We start from the raw sequence: 24,452 nt of genomic DNA on the forward strand, positions 1-24,452 counted from the left end.
GACACCTACAAATTGATCCTAGTGGAATTACATTTGAATATTAATATACTTTTACAAACTTTTGTGGCTTTAGGTTTCTGGATATGAAGTTTCAGTCACTAGTAACATAATAAGCTTGTTATATGAAATGTTGACTCTAGTGTCCAGCTACTCATCTCCCTCAGTTTAACAATCTCTGAAACTTTTTTTCCCCTGAAACTTTTTTGTTTAGTGATTCATAAAAAAAAATGTTTCATTATTCAGAAATTTAGTCAACTTTAATTTGGTCTGAGAAGACTATTTAGAGTTGTACTAAGGAACTCATGGGCTTTCCAGGTGGCACAGTGGTAGAGAACCTGCCTGCAAATGCAGGAGACATAAAAGATGTGGGTTAAATTCTTGGATCAGGAAGATCCCCTAAAGGAGGACGTGGCAACCCACTCCAGTATTCTTGCCTGGAGAACCCCATCCAAGAAGCCTGGCAGGTGACAGTTCATGGGGTTGCAAAGAGTTGGACATGACTGAACAACTTAGCACACAGTAACTCATTTTCTACAGTGCCCCCAATTAAATATAACATTCCCACTTACTCTCATGCACATCGCAAATAATGTAACACTTTATTTATTTTCTGTTTCTTGAATCACAGTGTTTCAATGTCTTCTTCCTTTATATCATACCAAACTGTATGTTTTTAAGTGCCAGAATATACAAGGAGCTCAGTAAAATCAATCTGAGTGACCAAAGAGAGTTGCCCATAGCTTTGTTGTGTGATATGTTGGAACTGAGTAACTTTTTAATCTTAGTGATTAAGATTTAGTGATTAGGTTTTTAAATAATTATGCTAAAAAGTTTATACTTTGTAATCATGTTTGTTGACAGTACTATATTATTAACAACAATGGCTATGAATTTTTTAGGTCCAATTATATTCCAAGAACTGTACTTAGCATATATTGAATATACTCAACAGCATTTTCACAGAAGCTCTGAAAAAAAGGTGTTAACTTGCCCGAGAACACACAGTATATTATGCTATTTGAACACAAATCAAGGTTACTTTATTTATTTTCCTTAAAGAAGGAATGATATGACCAAGCTAGATAGCATATTAAAAAGCAGAGACATTACTTTGCCAACAAAGGTCTGTCTAGTCAAGACTATTGTTTTTCCAGTAGTCATGTATGGATGTGAGAGTTGGACTATAAAGAAAACTGAGGGCCAAAGAATTGATGCTTTTGTGGTGCTGGAGAAGACTCTTGAGAGTCCCGTGGACTGCAAGGGACTGCATCCCTTAGGATGCAACCAGTCCATCCTAAAGGAAATCAGTCCTGAGTGTTCATTGGAAGGACTGATGTTGAAGCTGAAACTCCAATATTTTGGCCACCTGATGCGAAGAAATGACTCATTTGAAAAGACCCTGATGCTGGGAAAGATTGAAGGTGGGAGGAGAAAGGGATGACAGAGGATGCAGTGGTTGGATGGCATCACCAACTCAATGGATATGCGTTTGAGTAAACTCTGGAAGTTGATGATGGATAGGGAGGCCTGGCATGCTGCAGTCCATGGGGTCACAAAGAGTTGGACACGGCTGAGAGATTGAACTGAACTGATGGTGATACAACAGGGCTACTGAGTTAAGTATTATTGGATTTAGTCAATCAGTCAATCAGTTGTGAACTTGATCCAGTTGTGGTATGTCACCACATAGGCTGCAGAGTAAATGTTCTCTTTTTTCCTCACCATCCCATGTGAGGATCCATTTTTTTCCAAAAATGTCATACTTAGCCCTTCCTAAGGAGGCTCATTTTTCTTTTTGGTTATATATGTAGCTGTTCACTCTTCTACTCGTCCATCCAAACAGAGAAAGCATTTTTTGCTTTCTCATTGACTTCCTGTATACCCAGAACAGATTTAAAAAACATTTGGGAGGGAAATCAACAGGAGTTGGTGATTGATTGCATATAGGAACTGACAAAATTAGAAAGTGGTTTGAATGACAAGTTTCTGACTTTAGCAAATGCTAAATGGATTAGTGAATGGAGAATAAGCAGTTCCATTCACAAGATTTGAATACTAAAGGGAAAAGGAAAAGATGGAATAAGGAGAAGTAGTGATCAACTAGACTCCAATAAGAAAAATTAGTTAAAAAAGAAGAAATGCTGAACAGAATGTTGATAATAGGCCTGAAAATATAAAAGAGGGTAAGTAACTCAGTTCAGTTCAGTTCAGTCACTCAGTTGTGTCTGACTCTTTGCGACCCCCTGGACTGCTACATGCCAGGCTTCCCTGTTCATCACCAACTCTCAGAGTTCACTCAAACTCATGTCCATTGAGTTGGTGATGCCATCCAACCATCTCATCCTCTGTCATCCCCTTCTCCTCCTGCCTTCAATCTTTCCCAGATTCAGGGTCTTTTCAAATGAGTCAGTTCTACGCATCAAGTGGCCAAAGTATTGGAGTTTCAGCTTCAGCATCAGTCCTTCTAATGAATATTCAGGACTGATTTCCTTTAGGATGGACTGGTTGGATCTCCTTGCAGTCCGAGGGACTCTCAAGAGTCTTCTCCAACACCACAGTTCAAAAGCATCAATTCTTCGGCGCTCAGTTTTCTCTATAGTCCAACTCTCACATCCATACATGACTACTATGTACTACGTCCATACTACATCTACATCCATACTACATCCATACATGACAAAACGTGGTCCACTGGAGAATGGCAAACCACTTCAGTATTCTTGCCTTGAGACCCCCATGAACAGTATGAAAAGGGTAAGTAACTAGGGAGGCTTGTATTTAGAATGGACACTCACATATGACAGGGACATGACGCCAGTGGGGATTAGATCTTAGGTTTGGTCAGTCACAGTCTCTGCCCAATGAGTTCAGATTAGAGGCTCAGTGATGGTGATGTTCATAAATTCAGTACGTTAGCTTTTCAGTGACAGAATTGACAAGTTCAAAATTCATTCAACCATTAATTCATTGAGCAAGTGCCTACCTAGCACCAGAAACTCAGTCAACTGAGAATAGAAAGATAAATTTAACATCATTTATGAATTATAACGGAGAAGGCAACGGCACCCCACTCCAGTACTCTTGCTTGGAAAATCCCATGGATGGAGGAGCCTGTTAGGCTGCAGTCCATGGGGTCGCTAAGAGTCGGACACAACTGAGCGACTTCACTTTCACTTTTCACTTTCATGCATTGGAGAAGGAAATGGCAGCCCACTCCAGTGTTCTTGCCTGGAGAATCCCAGGGACGGGGGAGCCTGGTGGGCTGCCGTCTATGGGGTCGCACAGAGTCGGACACGACTAAAATGACTTAGCATAGCATAGCATAGCATGAATTATAAAAGTTTTCAGTCTAGAGGAAACACAACACATTATTCAGTCATTATGGCATATGCTCTAGTATGGATGTGAATAACATGCTATGGAACTATTAAGCAGGAATTTTTCTAATATGTAAAAGGGTTTTGCTTTGTTGACTTCAGTAAATGATGAGCATCAAAGGATATCTAAAAATCTTCATCATCAAAAACTAGGACACAATACATTGATTAGTTTAATTATTAAATGTTGAATCATTATAAACTCACTTTATGGATCAAGTATACTAAGATAATATGCTCAAGAATATTAATTAGGGCATTTATTATAATATAAAACACTAAAACTCAAAATCTATCACTAAGGAGTTGATAAAATCTACAGAAAACAAGGCAGCCACTGAACTAATGTTCCAAAGTTATAATTTGGACATGGAAAAAATACAAAATATATGAAGTTAAAAAAAACAGTTTATACAAGTACCCACCAACAGCTATATGTGATATATGTGATATGTGTGTGTGTGTTATATGTGTGCATGTGTGTTAGTTGCTCAGTCATGTTCAACTCTTTTGCAATCCTATGGATTGTAGCCTGCCAGACTCCTCTACCCATGGGATTCTCTAGGCAAGAATACTGGAGTGTGTAGCCATTCCCTTTTCCAGGAGATCTTCCCAACCCAGGGATTGAAACCAGGTCTCCTGCATTTCAGGCAGATTCTTTACTACCTGAGCCACCAGAGAAGCCCATATATTACCTGTATACATATATGGAATGGAATATAACTCAGCCATAAAAAAAAAAGAATGAAATATTGCCATTTGCACCAATGTTAATGGACCTAGAGAATATTATGCCTAGTAAAATAAGCCAGACAGGGAAGACAAATACTATATGATATCATATGTTGGGCCCTAAAAAATAATACAAATGAATCTAATACAAACTGATAACCTTTTTCTTTTCACAGAAGGTAGTGCTTCTGAGTTTTCAAAATTTTCAAAGGGAAAAGAGGATTTTTTTAACCTAATCCTTTGATAAACAAAATCCAAGTAATATAACGATTCTATTGTTATGAACCCAATTTTATTGAAATTTGTTTGTTGGTGGCTTTTAAATAAGATAGGAGTTAATACATGGGTTATTCCAAACTAATTGCAAAACAGCCAACATATATACCTTGCATAGATTTCCTATAAGTTTTTCAAGAAACTAAGCAACTTATATATTGGTATTTTCTGTCTTCTGTGCAGTCCTGGGATTCGTGAACAATTCAGCAGCAAGCACCGTGACGGAGTTTATCCTCCTAGGCTTCCCTGGTTGTCAAGAGTTACAGTATTTCCTCTTTTCACTGTTCTTTGGAATCTATATATTTACCGTGGTGGGAAATGGGACCATTGTTGGCGCTGTGAGGTGGGACCAAAGGCTCCACACTCCAATGTATATTCTCCTAGGGAATTTCGCTTTCCTTGAAATCTGGTACATTACCTCCACTGTGCCCAGTATGCTAATCCATTTCCTCTCAGAAACAAAAACCATCTCTTTTGTTGGCTGCTTCCTCCAGTTATATTTTTATACTTCCCTTGGTACAACTGAGGCATATTTGCTCTGTATCATGGCATACGATCGGTATCTTGCTATCTGCCGCCCATTGCACTACCCAACCATCATGACCCAACAGCTCTGCTCTGTTTTGTTGTCTCTTTGCTGGGTATTTGGGTTCCTTAGTTACCCTGTCTCCACCGTGCAGCTCTCTCAGTTGCCTTTCTGTGGGCCCAATACCATCGATCACTTTGTGTGTGACGTGGACCCACTGATGGCTCTGTCCTGTGTCCCAGCTCCTGTTACTGAGATTGTCTTCTATGTCCTCAGCTCCCTCATTATCGTGCTAACTCTTCTGTACATCCTTGGCTCCTATACCCTTTTATTGATTACTGTGTTTAAAGTCCCTTCAGCAGCAGGCCGACAGAAGGCCTTTTCTACTTGTGGATCACATCTGACAGTGGTGTGCTTATTCTTCGGGGCTCTTTTGGCCATGTATGTGAGCCCTACAGCTGATAACCCAGCTGAAAGTCAGAAGATTATAACTTTGTTCTATTCCGTGGTGACTCCCTTCTTAAACCCCCTGATTTACAGCTTAAGAAACAAGGAGATGAAGGCTGCACTGAAGAAAGTCCTGAAAATAGAATGAACATAAACTAATCTACATGAGAACAAGCAAACCATTGTCCAGGCATAAAAGATTAATTAAAAAAGATTTCATATACTGCTGTTAATTTTCCAGTGCACACAGTAAAGAAGACGTTTTTAGTGGATTCCATCCATGTTTCATTCCTCAACTAACCTGGCAGAGCTAAACCACAGCTGATTCAGACGGCATCCTAAGTATAGTAACAATATTTTCAACATGAATAACTTCTTAGATAGTAATATGAGGGCATTATATTTGTCCTATTCCACACACTGTTTTAGTTTTGATTATTAGGGGAAGGAGGTAAAGCTAGACTAAGAGAAGTTATCCTAGGTGAATCATCATCAGTGTACTGAAGGCATTTCTTAAGACAGTACAAGATCCTTTAAAGTGAAAAAATAATCTAATCTAAATGTCTAATGGATACATAACCATAGGATTTAGTAATAGAAGAAGTTTCTATCCTCTTAGCTCTTCATGGTCCAGAATCTTCCAGATTAGGGACAGACCAAAAGTTTCATGCTTATTTAAGTTATGTTTTAACATCATTTAAAATAGTAATTTTTTCAATTCAACAAAAATTTATTGAGCATCTTCTTTATTCTAGATACTCTCAGAGGCATTAGAGATACACTATGACCAAAATGGTCAAAACACTCGATGTGTGGAGTTTATTTTCTAGTGAGGGACAGACAATAAAAAAAAATAAGCAAAAATGTAGTTATGTTGGAAAGTGATAAACAATATGGAGAAAGGGAAAGGAAGACAGGAAGAGAGAGAGAAAAGGTTGAAATTTTAAATAGGACCATCAGGGAAGGCCATGGGGAGAAGGTATCATTTAAACAAAAGCTTGAAGGAGATGAGGGAATGAGCTGTGTGCATAGCTGAGGGAAGAGCATTCCTTGCAGAGGGAGGCAAGTTCTCCATAAGACCCTGAGGCAGGATTGTGTTCCAGCGACTTAGCAGCAGCAGCAGCAGCAGCAAGAACAAGTAGTTTGGTTTGGTTGGAATAGAGAGATTAAGAGGGAAATATCAGAGAAGAAGTCAAAAAGAGCATACAGAGGGCCAAGTTGTACAGGTCCTTGTGAGCCATAGTAAGAATTTTAAATTCTGAATGAGATGGAAAGCCTTTCTGAGCAGAGTTTTGAGTAGAGGAGTAGTAGAATCCCATTATATTTTAAAAGGGTCATCACCCTGGTTGTTTCATTGACAACAGACTAAATAGAGGCATGGGCATTTTAAAAATTCTTTATTTCTAGTTGTCAAATAAAACTTTGTATTTCTTTAAAAAAGAAATTTGTATCTGTAAACTGATCTTGGGGGTATATATTTGGGGAGGAGTAAAAGTCAAGGAACTGGTTTGCCCAAGAAGAATGGAAAGTCCTCCTAGACCCTCAGAAAGGAAATTCTAATTCTGGAATGATATTTCCATAACAAACTGGAGAGATAATGGAGTTAGGAATCCACTCCTGAGGCTCTTCAATCACAATCATATTATGATTATATAGATATTTGCAAAATATTTTCTTATTATTTCATTCTCACGTCAGCCCTATGGAGAACACAAAGAAGATATGTATCTAATATTTGAAGAAATGAACTCAACAGGCTCTTACAGCTAGTAAGCAAAAGCACTCAGGCCAGGACCTAGATTTTCTGTGTCCTAGTTTTCTATCTCAGCCCACCGCCTCCTCTTTAGGTTCAACTCTATTCAAACCCAGTGCCCCTTTTTAATCCCAGGTCACTCCCTTTCACATGATGCCTGAATAATCTTTTACACCATTTCCCTGCTTATCCCAGGTCTCTTTCAAAAGTCTCCTAGATGCCTAAAATTCTAAGCCTGGTTTTCTACATACAACATTATCTAAAACTCAGCTTCAGATGTCAATTATCCCTACAAATATCATTCTTAATCCTTTCTCCAAACCACACTCAACTAATTCCTGATCCTACTGAAATCCTTCCCAAACTTAGAAGCTCCTTCAAACATACCCATCCTGAACCCAATCTTTAATGATCTATACAGTGGTTGTCAAACTTCAGCATGCAGCAGAATCACACAAAGGTTTGTCCAAAAAGGGGGTTTCTGGGCCCCACACTGAGAATTTCTGACTCACTAGGTAGGGGTGGGACCTGAGAATTTGTATTTTAACAGGCTCTTGCATGATGTTAACACTGCTGGGACAGGGACATTTTCAGACATTGTTCTGGCCTTATACATCCTCACTCGTAAACTCAGTAGTGTTCTCTACTTGAGTTCTTGCTATGATTGAATTCTTCCCCTCAGGTTCTCTGCCTCTGCTTGTTTGTTCTCCTTAACCTGGTATCAATGAAAGAAATCATACTTCCTGTCTCTGAACCATTTACAGTGCTAAATTTTCATTTTCACTAATATTGTATTATGTCAGTCAATAGCATTGCACATCCACTTTTACAAAAAAATCGATATTTTCAAACAAATGTGTTCAAATTATCCTTAAAATTTAGAAGGGAGATTCTTTCTTGTATGTCAAATATAACAAATTTAAGTAACTTTGTATAGACAAAGAATTTTTTTAATTTAAGTCCTTACAGGCTAAATACCAAGAATGAAATGGATGTACTTTGGAGAAAAGATTACAGACACAAACATACATACACACACTCTTAAATGCACACACATTCTTTCTTTCTCTTTCTCTTTCTCTTTCTCTTTTTTTTATCTCCTCTCTCATTAACCTGTCCCACTCTCTACCTCCCTTCCTGCACTCAGATCAGTTCTTTAGAGGAAGGTTATCGCCACAAAGAAGAAAATTTTCCTGGCTTCTCTTGGATATTTATCCAGACCTCTGTATCTCACTAGTTAAACACTGGGGAAATACAAACAAATATAGGGAGGATTAGATGGATGCACAGAGATACATGCATAAGGAACCAGGTGCCTACCAATGAGCACACTAGGGAACTACGGATCCTATTCAAGAGAGACTTGCAAACTTAATAATCACTGGCATGAAAAATACACTTCATCTTGTTCAGAATACTAAAGGAAACAAGTCTCTGGAGCCGCAAATGCTCTTATCCATCCATGAATGAGCTTTTAGATGGGGTAATGAGGACAATCTTGTGGCTATAAATTCTCTCACATCCTCCTCTTGGAGACAGAAACATCATCAGGTATGTAAGGAAAGTCTGCCTGCATCCTCCTGTACACCCACTACTGTAAGAGCACACTATTCTTCTGTAAATCTGTTAGCTCTTTTTTCTTTATAGGAACAATGTGTTAAGGCCTGCAGTTCTCTTCTCTCAACACACTCCTAAGGAGGTCTTGGGTGAAATATTCACATTAAGGGCTCACTCTGGTATCACAGAATTCCCACTATATAACTCACTTAAGGAAAATAGTGCTCAAGTGTCTTGGATATTCTGGAGGGAGAATTAACTATTCTTCATAGAATGCAGCCTGAGTCTTGAATCACTTTCTTTCTAATATTGGTCAGTGAAGTTTTGATTGACAAATACCTTCAGCTACAGCAATTAAAGCAGGTTGTTATTATTCTTTCAGAGTTGTCAGCCAGTGACAAGTGATGAGTAGAAACTGAAAAAAAAGTAGGCCAGCAGACTCTTCTGTCCTTTGGATTTATCTACAGGTTAACCTTAAAATATAAATATTTAAAGAAAGAAGAATCTTGCAATTATAATTTTTAAAGTGTTCTCCTCTGAGCAAGGTAGCTTAAATCCTAAGCAAGTGGTTGGAGTTAAAGAGGAGGACCTGGCTTCCTTATTAGTTCGTACAGAAAGAACTGCCCAGGTTCCTTTTTCCTCCTCTTCTCTCTGACTGTTCATCTGTTTTATCACTTGAGGTGAGTAGTACGAGGTGGACTTACATTTATCATTTGAGAGACCCCCCTGACGGTCCAGTGGTTAAGACTCTGCACTTCCACTACAGGGAGCACAAGTTCAATCCCTAGTCAGGGGAACTAAAGTCCCACGTGCCACACAGGGCAGCCAAAATAAATAAACAAATTCATCATTTGAGCTTATAATAGTTATACTTTGGAGGTGGAGGCAGTAGAAATGGATGCAGAGACCTGTGAAGCTCATTTATACATGTTTCTCTGATCCTATATTCCGTAGTAACTAAAATTTCACTGCAGCACAAACATCAAAAGGTCATAAAGATTATGAAGTCAAATGACCAAGTGGGAGTTAAGATTTATGAGGCTTGGTTCCAGGTCAAAAACCATGAATTGAAATTATATTTCTCATCTTGGTGCCAAGAACTTTCCAGAAGATGAATACAGTTAATCAATTCATGTCTCATGTCACTGCCTTCTGTCTTAAAAAGCCAAAAATATCTCACTATGTCAAATAAAATTTATCATGCTACTGCATTCACTATGTAGAGTTATCTAAGTTTAGTTCTAACTGGAATAGATGTCTTTTTTAGGTGCACGGCACATAGTTGGGTATATGGTGAAATACACAGTTGAAGGAAGTTCCAGTCACATACAGTGTGACTATACAGATGTAAGTGACAATATGGATAGTTTTTATAAACCATAAATTCCAAAAAGGGATGAATTTTATTTCCTATGTTTACCATTATTCCAGAATTTGCACACTGCTAGAAATATAATAAAAAGTAAATAAACATTTATTAAATGTACAAATGAATAAGTAAAATGTATAACATGTTACAATTTAAATTCATTATTCAACATTTTTTGCTGAAAGCCTAGTAACTGTATTTTCCAAGCAAAATGACAGCATGAGGCCTAGCAAATACAGGTATAGTTATGGAAAGCATATTGGAAATTATAACTCTCCTATAAGTTTTAATACATATGGTCATTACAAATTGTAGTCCATTGAACTAAACTGCTTGGACAAAAATTAAATGTTCATGTTTATGAGTCATGCTTATAGAGGCAAATTTTGTCATCATTCTAAAAATACTGTTAATCAATACAAGTATCCAAAGCTACCTTGGCAATAAAACATTTATCCTCTGAGTTTGCTCCAGGTTTGCTGAACTACTGAGAGTCAAGCCTTTTGCACTCTGAAGATTGTATAAACTGCAAAAAGATGAAACTTTGTGAGTATCTTAACAACGACATTAATAATATAACCAATTATCCTATTTTGTAGTTAATATACTATGGATTTTAAAATATTGATGGTGGCTTACCCAGTCAAATATTCAATCTTTAACCAGGAAACTCTAGGACATAGAAATGAACCTATACCAATAGTTTTAGGAAGGTTTTTAGCAAATTATCCAAGTTTATATTCCTGTCCCAAATCCTAAATCAGCCAATATGAGAAACATCTTTCTGGTCTTAGCACAACCTAAAGTAACCTCTCTATTCATTATTAAGTTAAATTAGGTAAAAGCAAGATAATGAGCAGACAAGTTATGGTATTTAGGGCTTGCTGCTAAGTCGCTTCAGTCATGTCCAACTCTGTGCGACCCCAGAGATGGCAGCCCACCAGGCTCCCCTGTCCCTGGGATTCTCCAGGCAAGAACACTGAAGTGGGTTGCCATTTCCTTCTCCAATGCATGAAAGTGAAAAGTGAAAGTGAAGTCGCTCAGTCATGTCCGACTCGTAGCGACCCCATGGACTGCAGCCTAACAGGCTCCTCCGTCCATGGGATTTTCCAGGCAAGAGTACTGGAGTGGGGTGCCATTGCCTTCTCCAATTTAGGGCTTAATTCCTAGCAAAAATGAAGTCATGTGGTTTACATTCTAGAGAAATTGATATGTTCAGCTGCAAGTTACCTCAAGAGCTCAGTTATGATGTGAAATAGTGCAGCTTGAGGGACACATACCAGGAAAATGATGGCTTCCAAAAGAAATCATGTATAGAGGACATGATAGCTGCCATCAGTTATTTACATCCCTACCATCATCATAATGGAAGAGGGATTAGACTTATTTTGTGTAGCTTCAACAAGGGGAATCCCAAGTAATAAAGGAGATTTTTTTTTTCCCCAACAAAAAATAGTGCTTTGAGAGAACCAGCTCCTTAGGAGGGGATTGGACTGAACTGTTCAACAAATCCAGAAGCCACATAATAGAATGTGACCTAGAGAAAAATGGATAGATGGTTTTCAAACCATTTTGTAGAATCCTGGGCATCTGCAGCACCTCCCTGAGAACAGCAAAAGCAAGCAGGCTTAAGACTCCCACCCTGCATTTCCACTCTTACCTGCTTTTTAACTGGACTTCTACAGCTATTTGCTTCAGATCTATACTCAACTTTATTTCAAAGCAAAAAAGATTGTCTAAAGTTGATATTTGTATGTAGGCTATCCAAGGGATGATGATTTAAACATAAAAGATGAAACATTACTAAGACTCAGGGTTATAGCAATATTTGAAATGAAGTGGGATTTGTTTCAAACCAGTCTCCAAATAGGCCAGTGTATCTAGAAGTTACTGGTTTTGCACATTCACGTAAACTCGTTAAATCTCTGATATTCCATTTTCTTATCTATTAAAACAAACAAACAAAAAAGGATAAAGCATTCTCCTCCCTGCTGCTCAAATGGATATTGAAAGTGAAAGTGAAAAATGAAAGTGTTAGTTGCTCAGTTGTGTCCAACTCTTTGCAACCCCAACCTTTGTACCTTTCCAAGCTATTTGTTAGCAAAATCTACAAATGTTCGTGATTATTCACTGCTCTGTTAACTTCAGTTTCTCTAACAGCTTTGAGATCCCAGAACACAACAATGCATTTTGTGACTGAGTTTGTCCTTCTGGGTTTCCCTGGTGAAAGGGAGATGCAGATGTTCTTCTTCTCATTAATCCTGGTGGTCTATCTCCTGACGCTGCTGGGGAATGGGGCTGTTGTCTGTGCAGTGAAATGGGACAGGCGGCTTCACACGCCCATGTACATCTTCTTGGGAAACTTTGCCTTCCTAGAGATCTGGTATGTTTCCTCCACTGTCCCAAGCATGCTGATCAACATCCTCTCTGACACCAAGACCATCTCCTTCACTGGCTGCTTCATCCAATTCTATTTCTTTTTTTCACTTGGTACAACGGAGTGTTTCTTCCTATCAGTTATGGCCTATGATCGGTACCTGGCCATCTGTTGCCCACTGCATTACCCCTCCATCATGACTGGGAAGTTCTGTGTGGTCCTAGTCTGTGTTTGTTGGGTGAGTGGATTTCTCTGCTATCCAGTCCCCATTGTCCTTATCTCCCAACTTCCCTTCTGTGGACCCAACATCATCGACCACTTTGTGTGTGACCCAGGCCCATTGTTTGCACTGGCCTGCATCCCTGCTCCTTCCACTGAGCTTATTTGCTACACCTTCAACTCAGTGATTATTTTTGGCCCCTTCCTTTCCATCTTGGGATCTTATACCCTGGTACTCAGAGCTGTGCTTCATTTTCCCTCTCATGCTGGTAGAACTAAAGCTTTCTCCACATGCGGGTCCCACCTGATGGTGGTGTCTTTGTTCTATGGAACCCTTATGGTGATGTATGTGAGCCCAACATCAGGAAACCCAGCAGGAATGCAAAAAATCATCACTCTGGTATACTCAGCAGTGACTCCGCTCTTAAATCCACTTATCTACAGTCTCCGAAACAAAGACATGAAAGATGCCCTAAAGAAAGTCCTGGGATTAAGAATTAATCAAAACTGAGACATCTTTAAAAAAGAAGCAGAATTAGTCATTTCTGACCTTAACTATTTATAGTAACAATGATAGAGAATGGATACAATAAGTCATATTTTGGCTCACAAGAAAGGGAAAGTCTTGTTTTTCACAGTTCCTTAGCAGTTCAAGTTCAGCTCTTCAATGATAAATGCTGAATAAACATTTTAAACATGTACAAAATCACTGAGTAATTATATGGTGTTATTATATAGATAGATATTTTTTTATGTAAGTGTGATGTATCTTTGCTGGTTTAACCTTATCTGGTGAAAGAATCAAATGAATGCATACTGGGAGCCTTTCAAGAATGGGTGCAACCCTCTAAATTCAGAAAATAAGTATTCTTAAAGAAAATGGGTCAACAGGCCACCAAATAAACTACATAGTGATGGATATTATCCATTGTTTGAGGTTGTCGTCACACCAAAAACAGAGTATACTTCATACCTCTATCACTTACAGATAAAGTACAAACTCTTATTCCTGCCTTCCAAGTGCTCACTCAATAGATATTCCATTCAGTCTTCTCTCCTGCTTATCCACAAAGGCCCTGCACTTCACAATGATCAATCTTCTTATTTTGCCTTGAATAATCTTTCTCCCAATTGTGCATTTTTACTCACAGTGCTTCCTCCTAAATCCATTGTGACAATCCCATTACCACATATAGTATGGAGTAACAATGCCTTAAACATATTTTTGTGCTTCTCAGAAGGCTATCAGACAAAGTCTAAGAAAAATATTTAGAGGAAATTAAAGCGAAAAGCAAAGGAGAAAAGGAAAGATATAAGCATCTGAATGCAGAGTTCCAAAGAATAGCAAGAAGAGATAAGAAAGCCTTCCTCAGCGATCAATGCAAAGAATTAGAGGAAAACAACAGAATGGGAAAGATGAGATCTCTTCAAGAAAATTAGAGATACTAAGGGCACACTTCATGCAAAGATGGGCTCGATAAAGGACAGAAATGGTATGGATCTAAAAGAAGCAGAAGATATTAAGAAGAGGTGGCAAGAATACACAGAAGAACTGTACAAAAAGGACCTTCACAACCAAGATAAACACGATGGTGTGATCACTGACCTAGAGCCAGACATCCTGGAATGTGAAGTCAAGTGGGCCTTAGAAAGCATCACTACCAACAAAGCTAGTGGAGGTGATGGAATTCCAGTTGAGCTATTTCAAATCCTGAAAGATGATGCTGTGAAAGTGCTGCACTCAATATGCCAGCAAATTTGGAAAACTCAGCAGTGGCCACAGGACTGGAAAAGGTCAGTTTCATTCCAATCCCAAAGAAAGGCAATGCCAAAGAATGCTCAAACTACTGCACAATTGCACTCATCCCACACGCTAGTAAAGTAATGCTCAAAATTCTCCAAGCCAGGCTTCAGCAATATATGAACCGTGAACTTCCAGATGTTCAAGCTGGATTTAGAAAAGGCAGAGGAACCAGAGATCAAATTGCCAACATCCACTCGATCATCAAAAAAGCAAGAGTTCCAGAAAAACATCTATTTCTGCTTTATTGACTATGCCAAAGCCTTTGTCTGTGTGGATCACAGTAAACTGTGGAACATTCTGAAAGAGATGGGAATACTAGACCACCTGACCTGCCTCTTGAGAAACCTATATGCAGGTCAGGAAGTAACAGGTAGAACTGGACATGGAACAACAGACTGGTTCCAAATAGGAAAAGGAGTAAGTCAAGGCTGTATATTCTCACCCTGCTTATTTAACTTCTATGCAGAGTACATCATGAGAAACGCTGGACTGGAAGAAACACAAGCTGGAAATCAAGATTGCCGGGAGAAATATCAATAACCTCAGATATGCAGATGACACCACCCTTATGGCAGAAAGTGAAGAGGAACTCAAAAGCCTCTTGATGAAAGTGAAAGTGGAGAGTGAAAAAGTTGGCTTAAAGCTCAACATTCAGAAAACAAAGATCATGGCATCTGTTCCCATCACTTCATGGGAAATAGATGGGGAAACAGTGGAAACAGTGTCAGACTTTATTTTTTGGGCTCCAAAATCACTGCAGATGGTGATTGCAGCCATGAAATTAAAAGACGCTTACTCCTTGGAAGGAAATTTATGACCAACCTAGATAGCATATTCAAAAGCAGAGACATTACTTTGCCAACAAAGGTCCGTCTAATCAAGGCTATAGTTTTTCCTGTGGTCATGTACGGATGTGAGAGTTGGACTGTGAAGAAAGCTGAGCGCCGAAGAATTGATGCTTTTGAACTGTGGTGTTGGAGAAGACTCTTGAGAGTCCCTTGGACTGCAAGGAGATCCAACCAGTCCATTCTGAAGGAGATCAGCCCTGGGATTTCTTTGGAGGGAATGACGCTGAAGCTGAAACTCCAGTACTTTGGCCACCTGATGTGAAGATTTGACTCATTGGAAAAGACTTTGATGCTGGGAGGGATTGGGGGCAGGAGGAGAAGGGGATGACAGAGGATGAGATGGCTGGATGGCATCACTGACTCAGTGGACATGAGTTTGAGTGGACTCCGGGAGTTGGTGATGGACAGGGAGGCCTGGCGTGCTGCGATTCATGGGGTCGCAAAGAGTCAGACACGACTGAGAGACTGAACTGAACTGAACTGAACTGATACCGATAACAAATTCCATTTTTGTGCCCAAACCCCATGCTGTGACAGGAAAGTCAGACACTAAGAGGCTAACCTACTTAAAATGAGAGAACACCTCCTTAGTTATGGCCACACTGGGAATGAAATTAGGTGTTCATAGGGAGAATAGGGAGATAGGCCTATTGATGCTAGACGATGAAATATGCTAATGCAGTTTTTATCAAACCTTTCCACCACCAAAGCATGTTTGGCACCAGTGGTCAGAAAACATGGGGCATATAGAGACAATATTTCTTTTAAATTAAAATTTTCATCTTAAAAATTATACTTTTTGTTTCATGGCATATACATATATTTGGCATAATACAAAATTATCTCCTCTGAGTAAAACTGTCCCTTCCTCAGACAGTATTAATGAGGCACTTTTTGTATCCCACAGCACAAAATCACATATACTTGCTTGAAAAACACAGACTTAAGAAAACTACAGTGTCCCCCCAGAGTCAATGTAGCACCTTATTTCTAATAATCCCTATGAGCCAACCTATCAGAAATATTAATGAAACCTCCAGGCAAGAAGTAAGAAGGCCCATAGGGGAAACATGAAAAGTTATAGGATCACATTTAAGAAAGAAAGAACTGAGAATTCCCAACAGCGGCCAAAATGATGCCCACATGAAGACCAGCACATAGTTACAACATACTCTGTAGGAAGCAGACCACCAGAATCTCATGGTGCAAGAGAAGTGAAATAAGATACGCATGAGGGTCTCACCCAGGGCTTCCACATTAAGACCAGTGAAGGAGAGCCTATGGACTCCCCAGGATGACCTAGGAAAGTGGCATTCTATTTAGGAGAAATCTTCCCTGCTGGGTACTGTTGCTATTATCGCCACAAGTAGGCCTATTTTCCTATACATCTGTACATATTATATACTCAAGAGATTGAGTATCAAAGAGTATCGGTTTCTTTTTCAGCTTAAGAACCAAAAAAAAAAAAAAAAACAGAGAATTTAGATCACCATGGAACTCACATTCTCCAAAATAAGCACACTGAATGGTACCAAAGTCATCCATGTGTCTTTCCCTTTTTAGAAAGTGGCTCGGTCATCAGCAATGGTATCACTTTAATAGATACTTTGAACAAAATAGTTTAAAACTGGCTCCATCCACTGGGGCTGTACCCAAGAGAAAATAGAAGTGGAGGGCTTTTCATGGTATCCTCTCTTAGCTTCTCCACCTTTGTCCACCCATCTGCAACTTCAGGAAAAGTAACATTAAGAAATTCTTCTAATAATAAAATCAAATCAGTGTATATGAAGACTGAGATTCACATAGGGCTTAATGGTGAATATATTAAATATTGCTTCTCATAATTATGTTGGAAATTATCTGTGAAATTAATTTACAATGCCTTCACTACAGTTGAGTGATAGTTTTTCTGTAAGGTGTTTTTTTTTTTTTTTCTAATGTCAAAAACGTGGTCTGCAGCTCAAATATTTGAAGCTTTTGAGTCATAGTCTGTGACTCAGACTGTGAATTCAAGTCATCTGTTGCTGCTGTTTCAGAGGTAAGTGGCTACTCTTTGTTTCACCACTTTCTTGTGTTGTTAAGAAGAGTGGACACTAGCTTAAAAAGCACCAGGTTCCAGTAGTGGGGAGCCATCCTTTCAATTGTCTCACCAAAATGGGCATCAATGCAAGTTAGTTTAGCTCTTCATAATCATCCCAGTTTAAAAAATTAAAAAGAATTTACCTCCATCTTTGAATTTCCTTCTCTTCCTGGTTTCTTGTTCACAGGACTACAAACTGTTCTGACACAACCAGCTCAATGGGAAGCTTATGTTTGCTTTTAATGAGTATTATAGTTCACTTTATGCATTACTAATTTAATGAGCCTGCAACATCTATATCATTGTAAATATGCTTATCTTTAAATAAGACATATATATTAAATATATAACCTCGTTGAATAGAAGGAATTTTTTTCTATTTGATTATGTTAAATGAATACTATAAATATTCTGTATATACCACCTCACTTTCACTTTCATATACCATTTTACCAAAATCATTTTTAAGGAAAATTTCCTATTAGTCAAAAAAAAGCTAAAGATATCTTGTTAAAAGATGTCTAGAGATTTCATTATGTTAAAGTCATCATTATGAATTTTATTCTGAGTTGTGTTTGATTCTTAAAAAGATATCTTCTTTGATGATGGTATTTTAAAGGAAATAAGGGCAAATTTTGGAATGTTGGTAAGTAATTATTTTTAAAAACATCTTTGATTCAATTGTTTTCTGCTATTTTGAAAACTGAGAGATATTGTTTAAATATAAAGTGGGACTTCCATGGTGGCCCAGTGGCTGAGATTCTGAATTACCAATCCAGGGGGCCTGGGTTCAATCCCTGGTCAGGGAACTAGACCCCCACATGCCACAGCTAAGAGTTCTTATGCTGCAACTAAAGACCCTGCATGCCAAACTAAGACCCAGTGCAGCCAAATAAATAAATATCTTTCAGTTCAGTTCAGTCGCTCAGTCGTGTCCGACTCTTTGCAACCCCATGCATCACAGCACGCCAGGCCTCACTGTCCATCACCAACTCCCGGAGTTCACTCAAACTCACGTCCATCGGGTCAGTGATGCCATCCAGCCATCTCATCCTCTGTCGTCCCCTTCTCCTCCTGCCCCCAATCCCTCCCAGCATCAGAGTCTTTTCCAATGAGTCAACTCTTCGCATGAGGTGGCCAAAGTACATAAATAAATAAACAGACTAAAATACAATCTTTCAAAGAGTGAATTTTAAGGGAACTTATGACAGCAATAAGAAGAGCTTTAGAAGTCTCTTGGTTATTTTAGTGTGTTTGTTGTTTTTGTTTTTTTTGCAATACATCTCATATGTTATATTCATCCTTCAGTTCAGTATGTCTGACTCTTTGTGACCCCATGGACTGCAGCATGCCAGGCCTCCCTATCCATCACCATCTCCTGGAGTTTACTCAAACTCATGTCCATTGAGTTGGTAATGTCATCCAACCATCTCATTCTCTGTCATCCCCTTCTCCTCCTGCCTTCAATCGTTCCCAGCATCAGGGTTTTTTCAAATGAGTCAGTTCTTCACATCAGGTGGCCAGAGTATCAGAGTTTCAGCTCCAGTATCAGTCCTTCCAAAGAATATTTATCCTTAATGACATATATTTTAAGTGTATATGAAACCAGATAAATTAAGTGTTAGTGGCTCAGTCATGTCTAACTCTTTGCGACCTCATAGACTATGGCCCACCCAAGCTCCTTGGTCCATGAGGTTTTCCAGGCAAGAATACTGGAGTGGGTTGCCATACCTTTCTCCAGGGGATCTTCCCAACCCAAGAAACGAACCTGGGTCTCCTGCATTGCAGGCAGACTTTTTACTGTCTGAGCAACCAAGGAAGCCCTGTGATAAATTATGTGAAATTAATCATAATGGGGTGATTAATAATGACTTTCACTGCAAAAAATAAAAGATTAAATACCAAGTTGTAAATAAGCTGTGGTGCAATATAACTGTCTTTAAATAAGAGATCGCAAAATATATAAATAATTTATTATCTGAATATTCTTTTTTATTTTCTTCTGATATCATAGGGAAAAAATGATAGAAAATCTCCTAATGAAAATAGTTCAAGAAAAAGAGAGAGAGAATCTGAAATAATAATGCCAGAGCTAAAGTCACTTAAATCTGTAGGAAGTGTCAGATTCAATCTATTTTTAAATGATAGCATATGTGTCCTCTCATTTTGAACAGAATGGCAGTAATTACCCTTATATATTGCCGAGGTCCAGCCCCGGCTGATCCAGGGTATTCGAAGGGGAGATGGCATCGGCGACTATTTATTTATTCATCAAAGATATAAAGAATAATAGAATGAGGATAGCTCAGTAGGAAAATTCAGTGGAGAAAAGAGGCTGAGTAGCTTGGTTTACGCGGAAAATCAATATAACCCATGACACCAGGTTAGCTCTGACCACGGAGGCTGCAGGCGCCCTCTCGAATAGTGGAAGGTGCCCCACCTTAGACACCTTCTCGAGTGGGTCTTAGAAGCCCAGGCAAATAAGTGGTCACAGAGGATATCCACGCTCCAGATGGAGAGTCAGCTGGAAATTGAGGGGAAGAATGACATGGGGAGACCAAGCGTTGGTGAGCAAGGCCCATAGCTTTATTTTCAACAGGGGCTTTTATACCCTAAGTTACACATAGAGGATAATAGGGGATGCAAAGTCAGCCGTCTTTGATCCTTATCAAAAACCAGGGTTTCTTTCCTGCAAATTTATCGTATACAAATGGTTTAGGTGATTTACATCATCTTCTGGCCAGAAGGCCTATTAACATTTTATGACTCTTGACAAAGACTTATCAACCGTAAGACTTATTTTCTCTAAGAGTAATTATTTTAAGGTTTGGTGCCATCTTCCGAAGACAAAATTGCATTCCTATAGGGCGGATGTGTAAAGGGTTTACAACAAAGAAAAGAATTTATTACCTTAAGGGTCTAAAGTTACTAACACCAAGGCCACTACTTATTTTTTCTACATACCAACTATATTAATTAATACACATTCAAGGATACAATTCAGGGGATGTGAAAACTTGGCAACAAGCATTGGTTCATCAATGAAATCTTTTACTAGTTTTATTCTGACAGTTTCTAACTCTCTGAGAGGCTCTAAGCTATTTGAATATCTTAAGCTTCCTGTGCCTATCGAGGCTGGGAGACTGTAAACAATCATATGCATAGCTATAGGAGTCCGGGTAAATTTGTCAGGTGAGTTAGAGAGCCATCTGAGGGGTTTGGATTTAAACACTCCTAGTTGCCCAGGAACTTTATTAATTGGAGCTGTAAGTTAACTCTTTGACAGAGAGAGCGAGATGGTGGTGGGGGACAGCCCCCAGTAAAGTCAGAGGTGAGAGCACAAAGCAATAAAGTAGGCAGACTCTGGTTTTTTGTGGGGGTTAGATGCTCGAGAATATCCAGGGGGACTCCTGAGGCTCGATCCCACCTTTGCGTATGCCGAGCCTCCTTCCTCATGACCTTTGTCACGAGTGGAATGCCTCACCGGCTCCCGGCAATATATGAAGTTTTTATTGAAAAAAAAAAGACATAAGACATCAGACAAATAATTTTTATCTCTATTTCAAGATTTTTTTTTTATTTGAAAAGAAGATGAAATTTAACAGATTTGGTCCACTGGCAAAGAAAAGTTCAAGCAGCCTAGAATTATACATTTACAAAGAGTCAGGGCCAAAGGGCTTATTCAGAATAGGACAAGATTTACCCAATACATGTTTTAGAATATTTGATACATTTTCCTGAATGAATCAAACTGCCTGTCCTAAGAAAATTCCAAATGCCTTAGCAGTAAAGTGAGTTGTCTATCTGTCTTCTCTCTGCAGTCTGGAGACCATGAATAAGTCAGGAATATCTACTGTGACACAGTTTGTCTTGTTGGGCTTTCCTGGTCCCTGGAAAATGCAGATCATCTTCTTCTCAATGATTCTGTTGGTCTACATCTTGACTCTAACTGGGAACATAGCCATCATTTGTGCTGTGAGGTGGGACCACCGACTCCATACCCCTATGTACATGTTCCTGGCCAACTTCTCCTTCCTAGAGATCTGGTACATGACCTGCACAGTCCCCAGTATGCTGGTCAATTTTCTCTCCAAAACCAAAACCATATCCTTCTCTGGTTGCTTCACTCAATTCTACTTCTTCTTTTCCCTGGGCACAACTGAATGCTTCTTCCTCTGTGTCATGGCTTATGATCGCTACCTTGCCATCTGTCGTCCACTGCACTATCCCACCATCATGACTGGGAAGCTCTGTGCCATTCTAGTGTCTCTTTGTTGGCTCACTGGTTTCTTAGGATATTCAGTTCCTATTCTCTTCATTTCTCAACTACCCTATTGTGGTCCCAACATCATTGATCACTTTCTGTGTGATGTGGACCCTCTGATGGCATTGTCCTGTGCCAGCTCACCCATAATAGAGCATGTATTCCATTCTATGAGCTCTCTTATCATCATTCTGACCATTTTGTACATCCTTGGATCCTATACCTTGGTGCTCAGAGCTGTGCTTCGTGTTCCTTCCTCAGCTGGGCGGCGAAAGGCCTTCTCTACCTGTGGATCCCACTTAGTTATTGTATCTCTGTTCTATGGAACCATTATGGTGATGTACGTGAGCCCCACATCTGGCAACTCAGTTGCTATGCATAAAATCATCACACTGATATACTCTGTAGTGACACCAGTCTTAAATCCCCTCATCTACAGCCTACGCAATAGGGACATGAAATTCGCCCTCCGTCAGGTCCTCTGTGCAATGAGAATTATGCAAACTTCATGAAAAGGTTTTGTGAAACTCGATGACTCTCTTCCTGCAAGTGGTAAAATAATCCTCTTCTTCCAATCCAAACCGATTTGGTTCTATTCACAGTCATCATGGTGCTTTTGTGAACAGCAAGATTCATCACATATTTGATTATATTCTGATGCACTTTTAGTTTCCTAAATGTGGTTCCATAGGAAGAGACTGCCACCTGACCATATGGTAAAAATAACTCTTAAAAATTCTTAATATTTGCTTCCAGGAAGATTTCAACTTTTTCAATGTGAAATCTCTGGCCACACAACTTTAAAAGATACAAGTCAAATTGGTTATTTGCTTACATGACTGTCTAACACTTTGTTTAAAGGACACATAACACAGGGACTTCCCTGGTGGTCCTGTGGTTAAGACTCTGTGCTCCCAATGCAAGGGCCCCAGGTTAGATCCCTGGTCAGGGAACTAGATCTTGCAAAGCGCAACTAAAGATCCAGCACCGGGCAACAAAGATTCCATGTGCCGCAGCTAAGACCTGGCATAGCCATATACATTTTTTTAAAGACACATAACTCATAAGATGTCCATTGTCCTGAATTTTTGGCAAAACCCCACACATCACTGTCGAATACACTAAAAGATTATTAAGCAGTGTTACAATTTTTAGTTCATCGTCTTCATCAATAGTATACAAGGGGAGGGCTAGAAGTTTGGTTGAAACTATGAGTAAGAATATTGTTGGTGAGTTGTCAGTATGCAATCCTCTAAGGAAAATTAAAATTACATCAAGAGATCCACTCAGAGGGCTTGGCCTTGTCCCCTGGAGTTTAAGAGACACATGTTCTGTCCCTAGTTCACACCTGGGGAAAAAAAATGTAAAGACTATAAAAGAGCTGGCTATGAGAGCAAAGTAGGAAGAACTGGGCTATAACTGGAGGAAACTGAATTCTCACCAATAATATCACAAATACAGAAATTTTTGGCCTAGTTGAAACTCATAGAAGGTAACAAATATGAAACATCTTGAAAGAGATCTCTCCCAAAAGTACTACTTGGAGAAGTAAGGCAATCCCCAAAGTTAGTCTAAATGGAATGGGTCACTAGAATCCAGTAATGAAAGAAATAATAAGTAGTCAGTCAATGAAGTATTGCCCATATCGGGGAACTTAAGTTTAGGGTGCTCCCCTCCTCACCAAAAAAATAAATAAATCCATGAAATGAAAATTAACATACAAACTTTTGTCACGCCTGTAATACAACAATACCAGTAAAGGAGAAGCCTTTCTACCATTACTTCTCTCCCCTCTCAAACCTAAAGTAACCAGAGGCAGTATAGACTTGTGGGAAGGGAGAGATGAAAGAGCAGAGGGGAAAGAAGCAGATCAAAAGAAGTAGAAGCTTGAGTCAGACTGTCTTGAGGAATACGTTTTAATTTGTACAAAAAATTAAAATTTGGTTTCAGATTGTACCTGGATTTTAAAAATCCATGTATTAACACTAAAAGTAATCAGAAAAACTATCATATTTGTCCCAGATAATACCCACAGGTGGAAACAAACAGAACATCAGAAAGAATTTGCAGTAGACATGGTCAAAAAAACTAGTTTCTTTATGTTTATACTCTCCAGTGTCCAAATCATCTGATTAAATAGTTACAAGTACAAATATTTAAACAATGCTGTAGTTTCAAAATGGAATAAAACTCTCACCTGAAGACCAAAAAGTATCTCTTTGAAAGTCCTTCTGGGCAACTGGAGAGCACTATGCTTCAAGGGTGGGTAGAGAGATCTAAAAAAGGATAGGAAAAGGAATCAAAAAATGTGCTTGGAAAGCTACTAAAGACAGCTTGAAATATCGATCACAGTTCTACCTTAATTGAGCCCCAATATTTTAATGACTCAGCTGAACTTATTAGCTGAAGATGGAACAGAAATATTTTGTATAAAACTCAACAGGTCACAAGTATCCTACTGTTGCAATTTACTAGATGTTGAATGTGTATTTATATCTTTCATTAAGATTCAACTCACACATCACTTCCACCAGAAAAACCTTTCTAATATCCCCAGGTTCAACTATGTGTCCCTCTGTAATGCATCTAGAATACACCAGGTCATATTCCCTCATTGTACTTGCAGATGCTTTGAGGTAAGTCTATTATGTGTTTGTGTCTCTTTCCTTAGACTATAAGCCCTTTGAAGATAAGGACACTATTTTTCATTTTTATCCCAAGCATCAGAATGTTAACTAACTAGTAAGCAGGTAGTGAAAGAAGCAGTTTTGGGAAATGGATGAGTGAACTAGTTTTTGATCAGTCCTCACTAGATTTAAATGT

The 24,452-nt window shown here is 38.9% G+C and overlaps 3 protein-coding genes across 3 annotated transcripts; all 3 read left to right on the plus strand.

Moving 5' to 3' along the window:
* Window positions 1-2,736: 2,736 nt before the first annotated feature.
* Window positions 2,737-5,506, plus strand: LOC102275154 (olfactory receptor 11H4). Its single transcript, XM_070378566.1, has 2 exons — window positions 2,737-2,758; window positions 4,596-5,506. The coding sequence occupies exons 1-2, from the start codon at window positions 2,737-2,739 to the stop codon at window positions 5,504-5,506; spliced, it is 933 nt and encodes a 310-aa protein (XP_070234667.1).
* Window positions 5,507-12,150: 6,644 nt separating this feature from the next.
* LOC106700534 (olfactory receptor 11H6-like) lies at window positions 12,151-13,144 on the plus strand. The gene is given in 2 exon segments (XM_014480170.2): window positions 12,151-12,168; window positions 12,170-13,144. Coding segments are annotated over 2 exon segments (993 nt in total).
* Window positions 13,145-21,136: 7,992 nt separating this feature from the next.
* LOC102271454 (olfactory receptor 11H7) lies at window positions 21,137-22,455 on the plus strand. Its single transcript, XM_005901889.2, has one exon. The coding sequence runs from the start codon at window positions 21,197-21,199 to the stop codon at window positions 22,139-22,141; it is 945 nt and encodes a 314-aa protein (XP_005901951.2). The 5' UTR covers window positions 21,137-21,196; the 3' UTR covers window positions 22,142-22,455.
* Window positions 22,456-24,452: the final 1,997 nt, after the last annotated feature.

The sequence above is a fragment of the Bos mutus genome, chromosome 10, assembly GCF_027580195.1.
Source record: "Bos mutus isolate GX-2022 chromosome 10, NWIPB_WYAK_1.1, whole genome shotgun sequence".
Taxonomy (NCBI): domain Eukaryota; kingdom Metazoa; phylum Chordata; class Mammalia; order Artiodactyla; family Bovidae; genus Bos; species Bos mutus.